Source organism: Sorex araneus, chromosome X (genome assembly GCF_027595985.1).
Source record: "Sorex araneus isolate mSorAra2 chromosome X, mSorAra2.pri, whole genome shotgun sequence".
NCBI classification, from domain to species: domain Eukaryota; kingdom Metazoa; phylum Chordata; class Mammalia; order Eulipotyphla; family Soricidae; genus Sorex; species Sorex araneus.
Window position 1 is genome coordinate 155,039,348 of NC_073313.1, and position 15,519 is coordinate 155,054,866.

Sequence of the window (15,519 nt, forward strand, 5' to 3'; positions counted from 1 at the left end):
AACAAAAACTTTGAAATTTTCTTTTTCACAGCAACTTGAGCAGGATCAATGGAATTGGAACATCTTTGCTCAAGTTCATTTTTCTGCACCAGTAGCCTGATACCTGAGCACTACAGGACACAATCAGGAAATAAACACAGAATACTCCCAGGAGTAGCCCCAAAACTAAAAAACACAGAATGTCCATATTTGAATAGTACAGTTTTTCATAGTGATTATGTATCCATTAGTTTTATTCTAAATTAGTAATTTTCAACCGTGACTAATATTGTAATTTCTAATAAGAAATATACCTTCAACATTAGTCTTTATTGTTGATATTGAACCTTTAAAACTCTTTGAGTTCCCGGGGCTGGAGCGATAGCACAGCGGGTAGGGCGTTTGTCTTGCACGCGGCCAACCCGGGTTCAAATCCCAGATTCCCATATGCTCAGGGGTGAGCACCGCCAGGAGTAATTCCTGAGTGTAGAACCAGGAGTAACCCCTGTGCATCGCCAGGTGAGACCCAAAAAGAAAAAAAAAAAAACCCAACTATTTGAGTTCCCTAATGAGGAATTGAGGAATTAATGGTACACTTGTGATTTTAAAGAGGTGACTTTGGAAGGTCACCAGGACAGGAATATTGCTTCAGGGATTTAGCATGTGAGGGGGGAGAGGAAGGTAGATTCTAATCCACAAATTTCTGTCTTGGATTGGAGGCCAGATCGGGAATTGAGTGGAACCACATTGAGAAAGTCATAAAGAGTTATGACTATATGGAGCCTCAGTGTAAAGAGGGTCCCTGGACTCTGGGGGTGCCGGGAGAGTGGGGGCTCAGGGAAAGCATTAATGCTCTGGGTCCTGCCTCTTTAATCACTGTGAAGTGGTCAACACTGCTCGTGTCACAACATCTGGTCTCTCCTCTACAAGGGGTGAAGGGTGGAGAGGGAATGGGAAAACCCGAATGTCCATTTGGTGAGTGGGTGGGGGGTGAGAGGCCAGCCCATCCCAGAGAGCAGGACTCCCAGGTGTAGGGTGACCGGGTAGAGGCTCCCTGGGATCAGGTGAGAGAGTAGAGGTCAGTGGGCATAGAGTGTGTGTCTGAGAGCAGAAGGAAGGAGCCAGCACACAGCTGAGTGGATGGCAGGATTCTGCTTTCCAAAGAAGTGAGTCTTACCAGGAGACCATGATAAGTCCTACAGGGTCATTTTAATGTGCCCCTCAGGCCCCAGGGAAGTCGTCCTGTCACTGGAAACTTTTCATCAGAAAAGAGAGAGTGTAATAAAGTCATTACTGCACACAGTGGGGATGGAGGACTCAGCAACAACCCACTAGGAGAGTTGATGTCATCTGAGAGCTGAGGGGCAGGCCAGTCCTGATTTCCACAGAAACACGATTCATCTGGTCATGAGCAACGTTTCCTCAGGGGCGAGTCCTCAGAGCCTCCTGGGGGCCTGCAGCCCTGAAGCTCACCCTGCTTCCTCCTGCAGGTGGTTTGTGTTTGGGCCCGTAGGGCCTTCTCGTCACTATGTATCTCGCACAGTAGTACAGGGCCGAGTCCTCCTCCCTCAGGCTGCTCATTTGCAGAGAGAGCTCGTTCTTGCTGTTGTCTCTGGAGATGCTGAATCGGCCCTTCACAGAGTTGGCGTAGTATGTAATATCACCATTACTACTTATGCGTGAGACCCACTCTAGGCCCTTCCCTGGAGCCTGGCAGATCCAGTTCATCCCATAGCTGCCAAAATTGAATCCAGAGGCTGCACAGGAGAGTGTCAGGGATCCCCCAGGCTGCACCAAGTTTCCCCCAGACTCCACCAGCTGCACCTCACACTGGACCCCTGCAAACACAAAGACATCCTGGTCAGGAAACTCTCCTCACACAGAGGATCTGCCTCTCCCATCTCTCCCATGCTCTGTGTCTCTGTCGCCTTTGAGTTACCTCCTAACACAGCCACCAGGAGAAGCCAGCTCAGCCCACACGCCATGTTGTTTCCGTCTGACAGAATCCCTGAGTTCCTCTCCCAGAGCCGAGGTTGGGCTCTTTACATCATCACAGGGAGCGGCTCATTTGCATGTCTTCTTTCTGCATATTAAGTTTTGGTTGAGCTGGGAGAGAGTTTGTAGGACTCAGAGCAGGTGTGGTGATATGGGGATGCTGGGACTTGAAAAGATTAGGAACTGAGGTGTCATAGCATTCAGTTATTACATACAATAAATTATGCGACATTGTTGCATTTTTAGATATGATTCACTTTTTTGTGTATAGTGTCACTTTTATTTTGGAATATAAATTGACACAATAAAGCTGGAAATGTTTGTAATAATGTGCTCCTATCTCATTCAAGTTGGTCCCAGCATCTAGACAAACTAATCCACTGAGCCACTCCCAGTTTAAATGTTATGGGTACCAAATATTTATTTTTTTTCAGAAAAATTCACGGTGAGATACAGTTACAAATTTGCATGATTATGTTTCAGTCACACAATGCTCGAGCACCCATTCCTCCACCAGTGCACATTTTCCACCACCATTGTTCCCAGTCTCCCACCCACCACCCCCTCACCACCCCCTCCCTGCCTCTGTGGCAGATACAATCCTTACTTTCTCTCTAATTTGGGGCATTATAATTTGCAATACAGATACTAAGAGGTCACCATGTTTGGTCCTTGGTCTAATTTCAGCACACATCCCAGGAGATCTCTTCAATCATCATTTACTTAGTGGTTCCTTCTCCATCCCAAATGCCTTTTCCCCCAGCATATGGGACCACCTTCCTAACCATGATGTGATCCTACTGACCCTTTTCTCTACTGTTGTTGGTGTTAGTCTTATGCCATGGTACTTTATATTCCACAAATGAGTGCAGTCATTCTATGTCTGTTCCTCTTTTTCTGACTAATTTCTCTTAGCATGACACTCTCCTTGTCCGTCACTTGTATGCAAATTTTATAACTTTATCTCTTCTAACTGTTGCATAGTATTCCACTTGTAGAGATGTATCAGAGTTTCTTGAACCAGTCATCTATTCCCAGGCACTCAGGTTTTTCCCAGATTCTGACTATTGCAAAATGTGTTACAATAAACATACAAGTGCAAATGTCATTTCACTGTATTTTATTGCATCTCTCAGATATATTCCAAGGAGTGGTATTGCTGGTTAATAAGGAAGCTCAATTTCTAGTTTTGGGAGGAATGTCCATATTGTTTTCCAAAAAGCCTGGACCAGTCAGCATTCCCATCAACAATGAATGAGAGTCCCTTTCTCCCCAGGTATCAAATGTTTATATAGAAAAATGAGAAAGGCCAGATTTCAGGACCCTGAGATGTGGAAAACCACTGAGGCAGACTCCTGTGTCTGCTCTGTCTCTGCTCTTTCTCTCAGATGAAACATCTCCTAAGTTAAAGATGTTTGTCCCCCTATACTAAGATCCTAAGATGTGTAAAAGCTTATGCCAGACAGACGGCGTTAGCAAGTGACCTAAATGAGCTGTTCTGATGATCTCCTATCCTAAATGATGATTATCAACGTGTTGGCATTCAAGTTCTATGTGCATGAGGATGGGAGGCCCCTGTCTCTCACGCCTTTACCTTCTTGTCTGTTTGTTGTCATTGACACTCGCAGCATCCCATGTTGCATTCCCGTTCCCAATGACTGGTCCCAGCAAAAAGGAGGAAGCATAAGTCCAGGTGAAAGGTGGTCTCTTGCATGTAGCTCATCAGGCTTTATCCTCAGCATGACATATGGTTACCCGAGGCCCCAGCATGAGGGATCCCTGAGCACAAAGGGAGGAGTATGGCCTGGGGACACCTGATGTGGCACAAACAACCAAACAAAACACACAAAAGAGGAACCAATGAGATATAATGAATATCACCCCTGAAATGAGAACAAGTATGTTTATCCTGAACGTTTTGTGGACCTGGAGCATGTTGCAGGACCAGGGTGCAGGAGGGGCGTGGAGTTTGACACTACACATCAGCCCTGGCTCCTTCCTGCCTTCTAACCCTGGAAGGGTTTGAGCAGTAACAAAGCTCACATCAGGCCAAGCCCTGCCCAGAATACTGACTCACAGAACATTGTGTTTCATGACCACTGACATACATGGACACCTGTGTAGTGATCATCACCAACAAATGGTGGGAAAACCCTTCACTTCAGGATTTCCTCTTGGCCCATGTTATTTCTCCTTTCACACCTCACCCCACACACAGGCTCCCAGAATGCATCCTGTGTGTTTGGTTCAGAGGAGAGTGTCCCTCAGTAGGCTTCCCTGTATGGAGGGATTGTTCTGTTTGCTTATTCATGCCCGGTGGGGGGAATCCTGGATTAAACTCAGCCCAGACTTTAACAAAGAAGGTCACACTAGCATTGTAGAAGGGTAGAACCGAATAAAAATTACTCTAGAATTTTACCGAAATCTGAATGAGAAGAAAGCTAGAAACTGAAAAGTTTGGTGGACCTTCAACCCATCAGGAAGTTGGAGTCCTGGGCTTCCCTCAACGCTGAAACATGGCAGTTTCCAAGTTCCTGACTTTGTTGTCAGGAAAGGCTTCAGCGGAGTCCACACTCTCCGTCCTCCCTGTCCTCCTGCAGCTGTTCCAGGGTGTCACACCCCAATGTTCAACAGCCCAGAGGACAGTGACAGGGGTCATGTGGAGGGACTGAGCCGGCAGCTGAGGGAGCCTAAGCCTGAGTCTCTGAAAGTTTCAGGTGAGTTTGCCTCAGGTAATCCATCCTCCCAGCTGGGTGAGGGGAGATTACTTCCAACTGCACACTTCAGAGCAGGATGTGGTGTTTAAAGACTGTTCTCTGTGAGTTTACAGGCAGGGCTGAGGATCGACTATTCCAGGTACAACTGACTAAATATCGGACACATAAAGAATGACAGGCCAGCTCAGATGTTACATACCCCTGAGCCATCAGAGACACACACCGGGCAACGTGGCAGTTATAGCTCATGGGAAGTGGCCTGACTCAGAGAGCGAGCACCATCCAGCAGAGTCTCATCTGGGATGCGGGGGAAGGGCCGTTTCTACCTCTCAGGGCGCAGGTTTAAAGCCCCCATTTGAGCCCCTGAGCCCCTCAGAGTGTGGCCCTGGCTGAAGGCACTTCCTGTGTCTCCCAGAGGAGCAGGGAAGGGGCTGGTTCCTGGAGGGGCTGCAGAGACTTTCCCTCAGCACCACTTCTGCCCCAGGCCACAGTCCGTCATCCCCGACAGGGAAGGGATGGACGCGCTCAGGCAGTGCAGAGGCCTATTCAGGTCCACCCAGGCTATGACATTTCTCAGGAAAGAGCAACTAATTTTTCTATGACTCTATAATATACGGTTTGTTGAGGGCAAATGTCCCATGGCAGTAACTCGAATAGGGCCCCACAATCTGCCTGAGAAGAGAAGACTCTGTCGAGTTCTCAGAGTTCCCTTCCCTCAGACAGGGCTGGATTTGGGGCGGGCAGGATAACTGGTGTGCGCTGAGCAAAGCTTTGGAATTTCAAGATCAGAGTCTTAAGACCAAGAGAATGAGACTCAGGGATGTTGGAAAGTGCAAATAGATCAGGATCCTGAGCTTGAAAGTTGCAGCCAATTCTTAGGGGTCAATTAAACAGAGCCCCACAATACTAATAGACAAACTAAGAACCATCCTCTATGACAGGAAATACAACACCATGTGTGAACCCAGGCTGCTCCCTGCTGGACACAAGAGAAGGGAGAGGCTGTGGGACAGCCCCACCAGCAGGAGTCCCAGAAGTGAAGGACCCTGAGGCATTTGTATCTGGATAGTTTCCCTGACATCACACTCTCCTGCAGAGCCGTGGAGGGATCTCACTTTACACACAGGAACGTTACCTAACTGGGCCTCACTCAGACCTGAGCTGAAGGAACTCAGGTGAAAGCGGAGATTCCTGAACCATAAAGAAGACCAAGGATGGCGCAGTCCAGGAGATGTGATGGAAAGAACAGAAAGGGGCAAGTATGGAGATAAAAGCAGAGAGAGACAGAAACAGCTCAAGAAGTGCAGGACTGAGTTTGTGTGGTGGGCGGAGAGATGAGCTAGAGCGTGTGGGTCAGTGAAGGACAGAGGCAGCTGCATGAACCAACTCTGGGAGCGTCTGATGGGGGTGAGTGTTGGGGGAAGAGGGACGGGGACTGAGATGTCACTGAACATGGAGGGTGTCACTGAACATGGAGCCGCTGTGAGAGACCGATGGGGAAGGGTCCTCGTACAGAAGCTGGATCCAGCCTGACTCTCATTAAGGCTGGGTGGTAACAGGTAGTAGGAAGTATGAGAAGCTTGATCAAAGTTGGTACAAGGATCCTTGCAGGGGTCGTGCCAATGGACCTGCCCACAGACTGAGCGATAGCAGGGCAGAGACCCGAGGTTACTCCGAATCCAGCACGGATTAGTTATTATGGTGTTCTGATTCTTGTGGTGAACCTTACCTCCTCCTGGTCCCTGTGCCCCTTTCAGTCCTGAGCGCCCTCTGGTGGCCCTGGAGATCCTGGCAGGCCAGTCTGTCTCAGCAGGTTTGTGTCTGGGCTCACTCGGCCTTCCCCTCACTATGTCTCTCCACCACCAATAATCCCAGTATCCCATTTGTTGATCTCTGTTTTTACTAGATTGTTTAGTTCCGTGTCATCTTTGAAGATACCTTTATCTTCAATATCGTGGAGGGTTTTGCCTACCTTGTCTTCAATGTACCTTATGTTTTGTGGTCTGATGTTGAGGTCTTTAATCTATTTTGATCTGACTTTTGTGCATGGTGTCAGGTAGAGTTCTAAGCCCATTTTTTTGCATGTGGTTGTCCAGTTGTGCCAGCACCATTTGTTAAAGTGACTTTCCTTGCTCCACTTCACATCTCTTGCACCTTTATCAAAGATTAGATGATCATATATTTGAGGTTGTGTGTGGGGATATTCCACCCTGTTCCATTGGTCTGCAGCTCTGCCTTTGTTCCAGTACCATGCTGTTTTAATTGTTACCGCTTTGTAGTAGAGTTTAAGGTTGGGGAGGGTGATGCCTCCCATCATCTTTTTCCCAAGAATTGTTTTAACTATCCGTGGGCGTTTATTGTTCCATATAAATTTCAGGATTGCTTGATCCGTTTCTTTGAAGAATGCCATGGGTATCCCTATAGGGATTGCGTTAAATCTGTATAATGTTTTTGGGAGTATTGCCATTTTGACAATGTTTATTCTCCCTATCCATGAGCAGGGGATATGTTTCCATTTCCTCATGTCCTCTTTTATTTCATGGAGTAGCGTTTTATAGTTTTCTTTGTAGAGGTCCTTTACTTCTTTAGTTAAGCTGATTCCAAGGTATTTGATTTTCTGGGGCACAATTGTGAACGGGATTGCTCTTTTCATGTCCTCTGTCTCATTGTTTGCATATAGGAAGGCCATGGATTTTTGGGTATTGATTTTATAGCCTGCGACTTTACTGTATAGGTCAATTGTTTCTAAGATTTTCTTACTAGAGCTTTTAGGTTTCTCTAGGTATAGTATCTGTTGGGGACTGCTCAGGACCCTGAACAAAAGAGGACCCCGAAACCTTTACCCTGGACAAACCAGAAAATTCCATTACCAGCTTTGCTTGACCTGAGGCAAAGGTGCCCTTGTGACAAAGGAAATAGCCAAACTCAAGAGGTAAAAGTAGCCCAGGGCAGTTAACTGAGAGACGCCATAAAGCCCTAAAGTAGAATACCTTCCTCTACCTTGTGCCTTCCTCTTGCCAGATGCTCCTGCCAGATAAACCCTTGCCTTCCTCACCCCACTATTTCTCAATCTACTCTTGAAGAATGTTGTAAGCCCACCTAATACACCCCGAACCTTTCCTTATTTGGTCTGAGAAGACACTTCCCTGATGATTGACAACTTATGTACCAACCCCCTGCTAAGAAAAGTATAAAACCAGCGTGGCAGTTAATAAAGTTGCCCTTGATCGGCATGTGTCGTCTTGGGCCCCCTATTTATTATCCTCACTAGTTTTATTTCAGGTCGGAACCGCTCACAGAACCCACCCAATTAGGAGCGCTTTCCGCTGTTGTCTCTCCGCGGGCCGGAGAGATCTCCGGGGGAACGCGCAAGTATCATATCGTCTGCGAATAGTGAGAGCTTGATTTCTTCCTTTCCGATCTGAATCCCCTTAATATCTTTTTCTTGCCTGATGGCTATTGCTAATTACTTCCAGTACTATATTAAAGAGAATTGGTGAGAGTGGGCATCCTTGTCTTGTCCCCGATCTTAGAGGAAAAGCCCTTAGTTTTTCTCCATTGATGATAATGCTTGTCATAGGTTCATGGTAGATGGCTTTGACTATCTTCAGAAAAATTCCCCCAAAACCCATTTTGGTGAGAGTTTTTATCATGAATGGGTGTTGGATCTTGTCAAATGCTTTCTCTGCATCTATTAATATGATCATATGGTTTTTATCTTTACTTTTGTTGATGTGATGGATTATGTTGATTGATTTCCGAATGTTAAATCATCCTTGCATCCCCGGGATGAATCCCACTTGGTCATGGAAAAGCTTCTGCACCGCAAAAGATACAGTGACCAGAATACAAAGACTATCTACAGAATGGGAAAGGATATTTACACAATACCCATCAGATAAGGGGTTGATATCAATGGTATATGGTTGAACTCTACAAGAAGAAAACATCCAACCCCATCAAAAAATGGGGCGAAGAAATGAACAGAAACTTTACCAAGGAAGAGATACGAATGGCCAAAAGGCACATGAAAAAGTGCTCTGCATCACTAATCATCAGAGAGATGCAGATCAAAACAACCATGAGATACCACCTCACACCACAGAGGCTAGCACACATCCAAAAGAACAAAAGCAACCGCTGTTGGAGAGGATGTGGGGAGAAAGGGACCCTTCTACACTGCTGGTGGGAATGCCGGCTAGTTCAGCCCTTTTGGAAAACAATATGGACGATTCTCAAAAAACTAGAGGTTGAGCTCTCATTTGACCCAGCAATACCACTGCTGGGAATATATCCCAGAAAAGCCAAAAAGTATAGTCGAAATGACATCTGCACTTGTATGTTCATCGCAGCACTGTTTACAATAGCCAGAATCTGGAAAAAACCCGAGTGCCCTAGAACAGATGACTGGTTGAAGAAACTCTGGTACATCTATATAATGGAATACTATGCAGCTGTTAGAAAGAATGAGGTCATGACGTTTGCATATAAGTGGATCAGCATGGAAAGTATCATGCTCAGTGAAATGAGTCAGAAAGAGAGACAGACATAGAAAGATTGCACTCATCTGTGGAATATAGAATAATAGACTATAAGACTAAAACCCAAGAATAGTAGAAATAAGTACCAGGAGGTTGTCTCCATGGCTTGGAGGCTGTCCTCTCATACTGGGCAACTCAGAGAAGGGAACACCAAGTAAAATGTGGTTGGAGGTCATGTGGGGGAAAGATGATGCGGGCCGAATATAGACTAGAGACTGAACACAATGGCCACTCAAGACCTTTATTGCAAACCACAACACCTAATCAGAGAGAGAGAACAAAAGGGAATACCCTGCCATAGTCGCAGTGTGAGGTGGGGAGAGACGGGACTGGGGAGGGGGGGAGGGATGTTGGGTTTACTGGTGGTGGAGAATGGGCACTGGTGAAGGGATGGGTTATCAAACTTTGTAAGGGAGAAACATGAGCACAAAAATGTATAAATCTGTAACTGTACCCTCACGTTGACTCACTAATTAAAAATAAACTATAAAAAAGAGACATGAATTAATAAAAACGTCTGGGGTTTCTGCTAAAAAAGAGATCAATTTGACATATAAATATGCACTTATGCTTAAATATATTTTTTGCTATGAATTTCCATATGTATTAAAGAAAATTAAACTACTGAAAAAAAATAATCCCGGTATCCCTCCCACCACCCCATCTCGCCTCTGTGGCAGGGCATTCCCTTTTGCTCTCTCTCTCCTTTTGGGTGTTGTGGTTTGCAATAGAGGTATTGAGCGGCCATCGTGTTTGGTCTATTGTCTACTTTCAGTACTCATCTTCCATCCCAAATAGATCCACCACCCTTTGCTTGGTCTTCCCTTCTTTATCTGGGCTGCCTTTCCCCCCAGCATGTGAAGCTGGCTTCCAAGCCATGGAGCAAACCTCCTGGTATTTATCTCAACTATTCTTGGGTGTTAGTCTCCCATTCTGTTCATTTATATTCCACAGATGAGTTCAATATTTCTATGCCTGTCTCTCTCTTTCTGATTCATTTCACTTAGCATAATACTTTCCATGTTTATCCACTTGTATGACAATTTTATGCCCATATCTTTTCTAACTGGTGCATAGTATTCCATTGTGTAGATGTACAAAAGTTTCTTTAACCAGTCATCTGTTCTCGGGCACTGGGTTTTTTTCTAGATTCTGGCTACTGTAAACAGTGCTTCAATGAAAATACAAGTGCAGATATCATTTTGACTATACTTTTTTGCCTCTTTGACCAGGATATATTCCTAGAGTGGTATTTCTGGGTCACATGGGAGCTCAATTTCTAATTTTTTGAAAAGCATCTATACTGTTTTCCAAAAGGGTTAAACCAGTCGGGATTCCCACCAGCAGTGAAGGAGGGTCCCTTTCTCCCCACATCCATGCCAACAGCTCTTGCTTTTCTTCTTTTGGATGTGTGCCAATCTCTGTGATGTAATGTGATATCTCATAGTTTTTTTGATCTGCATCTCCCTGTTGATTAGTGATGAAGAGCAATTTTTCATGTGCCTTTTGTCCATTCAGATATCTTTCTTGAGGAAGTTTCTGTTCATTTCATTGCCCCATTTTCTAATGGGGTTGGATGTTTTCTTCTTGTAGAGTTCAACCAGTTATTTATATACCCTTGATATCAACCCCTTATCAGATGGGTATTGGGTGAATATCCCTTCCCATTCTGTAGATTGTTTTTATATTTTGGTCACTGTGTCTTTCAAGGTGCAGAAGCTTCTTAGTTTAATATAGTCCCCTTTATTTATCTGTTTCCACTTGGTTGGTCAGTGTTGTGTCATCTTTGAAGATACCTTTTGCTTCAGTATCGTGGAGAGTTTTGACAACCTTGTCTTCAATGTTTCTAATGGATTCTGGTCTGATGTTGAGTTCTTTAATCCATTTTGATCTGACTCTTGTGCATGGTGCCTGTGCCGCTTGTGGCCTGGCACAGAGCCACCTCCCCACCTCCCCAGAACTCCCCACACAAGGAGGAGTGGGAAGTGCACAGCCAGATTGTGAAAATGGTTCATTTAATGTAGAGTTGTTAGCATACTTATAGAAAATCTGTCTGAAGAGGGGTTGAGGTAAGGACATAGATGTGACTGATCATTTACATAGATAAACATTGGACAGAGGAAATTTTCTTGGGGAGATTAACTCAAGAAGACACTCTGTCTCCCAGGGACATCTACATTGATTTTATCTTTCCCTCTAGCTGCATATGTTATCAATACTTGCAGTTTTTTGGATAAGAACAGTAAGAGACAAAGATCCCAACACTTAGTTTTCTAGGCCCTGAGAGCAAGCAAGCCTTTTACCATAAATACCAGACTAAGTCCTCAGGCAAGTTCAGCTCTTCCTTCCCCATGGGGGTCTGGTTTCTTAAGTTGTGTTAGCTTGCATCAAGACCATGCATTTATGATTTCTATGATCTCCTGTTTTGATGCCAGTGTAGCTTTGCCATTGCCCCGGGTCCATCCCAGTCCCAAGGTGGGATCTCCCTTTTGGGATGTTAGGAAACAAAGCAACTACAGCCTGAGTCAATTAATTATCACCACATAATTATGCCTAGGAGTAGATATATTTCAGATTCAAACAACTCCCAAATATTAGGAGCATAGCATTAATGGTCTTTCTGTGTTTAACCAAAGAGCATTACTCTATAGTAAAATATAAAAAGTCTGTAGGGGAAATAGAAAAGCAGGTACAAATACACAGCCCTTCAAATACAAAGCAGTACAAATGAAGTGTTCAGAATTAACAGAAAGCTTTGCCTCATAAGTAATCAAGAGTAACTTGGGGAACTGAGACAATGAGAGGTAAATTAAAAGAAAAGGTTAAAGATAAACTTTAAATTAGGGATGCTAACAAGCTTCTCAAGGAGGAGGAAAGGGGCAATTCACCAATGAAGCCTAAAATACTACAAACACTTAGGAGAGTTCCATAGCTTAAGAGCAGGAGTGGGATATTCACACAGCTGTGGCCCTGGAGTGATCACTCAACCAGCAATGACATTTAAAGCATGATGGCAGTGATGGTAATTTCTAATCTGTTCTTGCCTGTAGCACACTCCTGAGAGTTTTCTAATCTTGCCTGCTTTGGAATCCTTTTAGTTAGTCTTAGAATACTCAGGGAACCACTCCAGCTTTGGGCTCATTATTAAGGGGACAGTGTCCCACTGTCCCTCCCAACACTTAGAGGTCTTGCAGTTCTCCCTGGCACAGCCCCTTGGCCACAAGAGGAAATTGGACCTATAGAGCATTCCCCAGGCCCCAACTTGTGACATTTCTAAGGATAATGTAGATAAATTGGCCTTGATTTGCTGGTGCCCAATGGCTCAAGACTTGGTAAATAGGCAACTTTGACATCAGCAAAACTTCAACATTGCCTCTGCCTTAAAGCGTCAAGGCCAGTGCTGCAGCAGCTTCTCCCAGTCATAACAATACTCTCCTTCTCTCTGTCACCTGCTCCTTAGTGCACACAGGCTTTCCCCCTCAGCCTCTATGGACCATTGCTCTCCTAATAAACTCTGTCACATACTAAGTGTCTAGAGTCCATGAGGGTGGCTATGTCCCGGCCATGCTGCACTCATAAATCTTTGAGCATCTACTGCCCAAGACAGACATACCATCTCCTTGTTCCCAGAGTCCCTGTAGTTACGTGAGATGTTTCCCTTGTCTCACGGAGATGCTCCTCACTTCATGCTGAAATCTCATCAGGGAAGACAGGGCATGGATGGAACTATCTGAGATTTTTAACTGAATATATTTAAGAGGAGAGGATTTTCCTGAGAATCTAGAAAGGGCAGAAAACATGCCCCCAGTGTCAGCCAAAACATTTCCTTTCTTCTTGTCACTTCTAATGTGAGCTGAGGGTCCCCTGTAGAGGTGCTGAACACAGGAGCCTCTGTAGCCTGGGCCTCCCCAAAAGAGGAAACTGAAAATCTCCTCAGGGACTGAATGAGGGGAATTGAAGTTCCTGTCTGTCCCAGGACACAGGTGGATGGTTAGACCTGGGTCAGGGCTAGGAGACTCCCCCACACTTCTGCTCACCAGGGAGAAATTCCTACCACAGTGCCCTGTCTGTGTGCAGCTGGGACAACCATTCTGTGCCTCTGGCACTTGGTGTGGGGCCTGGGAGATTGAAACAGGTTCAAGTTTTGGAGTTCAGGGAATAGGATGCTTTGAGGATTCAGAGATTGAAGTCAGGGTTAAAACGTTCCCCCAAAACACTCAACTGTGTGTATCAGTTCTCCTACTGTGCTGCTCTTAGCCCTTGTTTCTACCTTGCTGTGTGTCCTTTAAGCCTCATATTATGAGACCGATCATCTGTATCTCTCCCTTTCCTGCTGACTGATGTACTCAGCATGATATCCTCTAGGTTTTCCTATATTCCAGAAAGTTGAGTGATTTTCAACTCAATAAGCACAGTAAGGCCCACAGAGGGTAGACAGGATTAGGGCTCTTTCCAGGTGTTCCTTATGTATGTGAAATTTGTGAGTAAAATGTCTTCAGGCAATGCCCCAGACTTTCTGGATTCAGTTGTAAGTGTGTAGCACTAGGAGAGTGGTTGGTGATTTGAGAACGTGGCATTCCCAGTGTCACTTGGAGTTGTCACTACACACAGAGGACAGTGGAGAGACTGAGAACAGTCTGACATTCCAGAACTGTAGGTAGCAGTTCAGTCACCAAGGAGCCCCATCTAGGTGCCTGCTCTGTGCAGAGGCAGGAAGGGAGCATTTTGAACAATCCTTGAGGTTTGGTTTCTGGACTGCCCAGTCCCAGGAATCTGTCTGTGCCTTTCTGCTCTACCACATTGACAATCCAGGCTGGCCTTCCGGTCGGGCCCCTGTTTCTGTGCTCTACATTGACCTCAGTTGGAACTTTCACCCATATTTTGCTCATTGTGCCTTCAGGAATTGAAGGGTCATCCTGATTCATGTATATTCAATGTTCTTCTAGAGGAGGGAATGAAAATACTCTCACATCAGATATGTGCATTTTCCCTGTCATTGGGAAGGGTTTTGGTCACTTTTACAAATTGACCATTTTGATAAATTTGGCAACATATTTCAAAGTACAGGTATGAATCTTGGATTCTGCATAAGAAGGGAAGTCATATTTCAACTATGGGAGCGCGAATATTCCTAGTAATACTGTGTTATGCATGACTGAAATATATAAAATATATAAAATATATCCATATTTTACTCATCAAGTCTATAGTTAGTGCATGAATATATACCCTTGATATCAATTGAGATAAAGTGATCAATTTTGATTATTTATTCCAAAATTGCAAGGCATGCACAAAATTAATGTTTAACTCAAAACCATATTTTTTCCAGGTTTCCAGGAATATTGGTCAGTTGGTTCTATCAGACCCCAGGTAAACTCAGCTGGGATGCATGACCCTGGGGTGGAGGGAGCAGCTCCTGAGACCTCGCTCTAGATCCTGTCTGCTGGTCCATGCTACTGCCAGCCCTCCTGGGCACACCCCAGACCGTGTGTCTGTGCTTCCCATGAGCTGGGCTGAGATGCCCCCAACATCAGGACTTCACAGACCATGACCCTGATCACTTATTCCCACCTCGTGATAGGAACAGGTGACCATGGTCCCTTTCGTCAAGGGGCATCTTCCCCACTGTCCCTTGTCCAGTGGCAGGATTCCTCCAGCATAGCAGTATAGAGATATGAAGACGTACAAAGGGGCAGGACTCCACCGAAACTCCAGAAGGGGGTCTGGCCAACACCAGGATTTCACCTCAGAGAAAAGGATTTCTTTTTTTTTAATTTATTTTATTGAATCACCATGTGGAAAGTTGCAAAGTTTTCAGACTTATGTCTCAGTTATACAATGCTCAAACACATGTCCTTTCACCCGTGCCCATATTCCACCACCAAAAAGAAAAAAAAAAGAAAAAAAAACAGTGTGCATCCCACGCCCCACCCCCCAACCACCCCCCCCCCCCGCATAACTGAAAAATTTCACTTCCTTGAGAAAAGGATTTCTTGCAGAGACGGAGTTTAAAACAAATATGGAACACTGGGAGTCTGCCATGGGGAGAACTACAGTTCAGGAGCCTGCAATGACCCCAGTCCAAACTTACATGTGGTTCTGCCTGTGTCATCTGTGGTGCTCCATACAAAATCCTAGAAGAAAATATGAGTGACACCAAGTCTTCTCAATTGAAGCCATTTGCCTTTTGGTCTTTGCTGAGGGACAGAGAGAGATCTTGAGTCTTTCCCTCAAATGAAGCCTGACTCTGTGAGCCCCATTCTGTGTCTCAGACCCTGACTCTC

At 45.1% G+C, this 15,519-nt stretch overlaps 1 gene segment (V, D, J or C); it reads right to left on the minus strand.

The window, feature by feature from the left end:
- Window positions 1–1,401: 1,401 nt before the first annotated feature.
- LOC129399835 (immunoglobulin heavy variable 3-23-like) lies at window positions 1,402–1,964 on the minus strand. The segment is given in 2 exon segments: window positions 1,402–1,817; window positions 1,919–1,964. Coding segments are annotated over 2 exon segments (462 nt in total).
- Window positions 1,965–15,519: the final 13,555 nt, after the last annotated feature.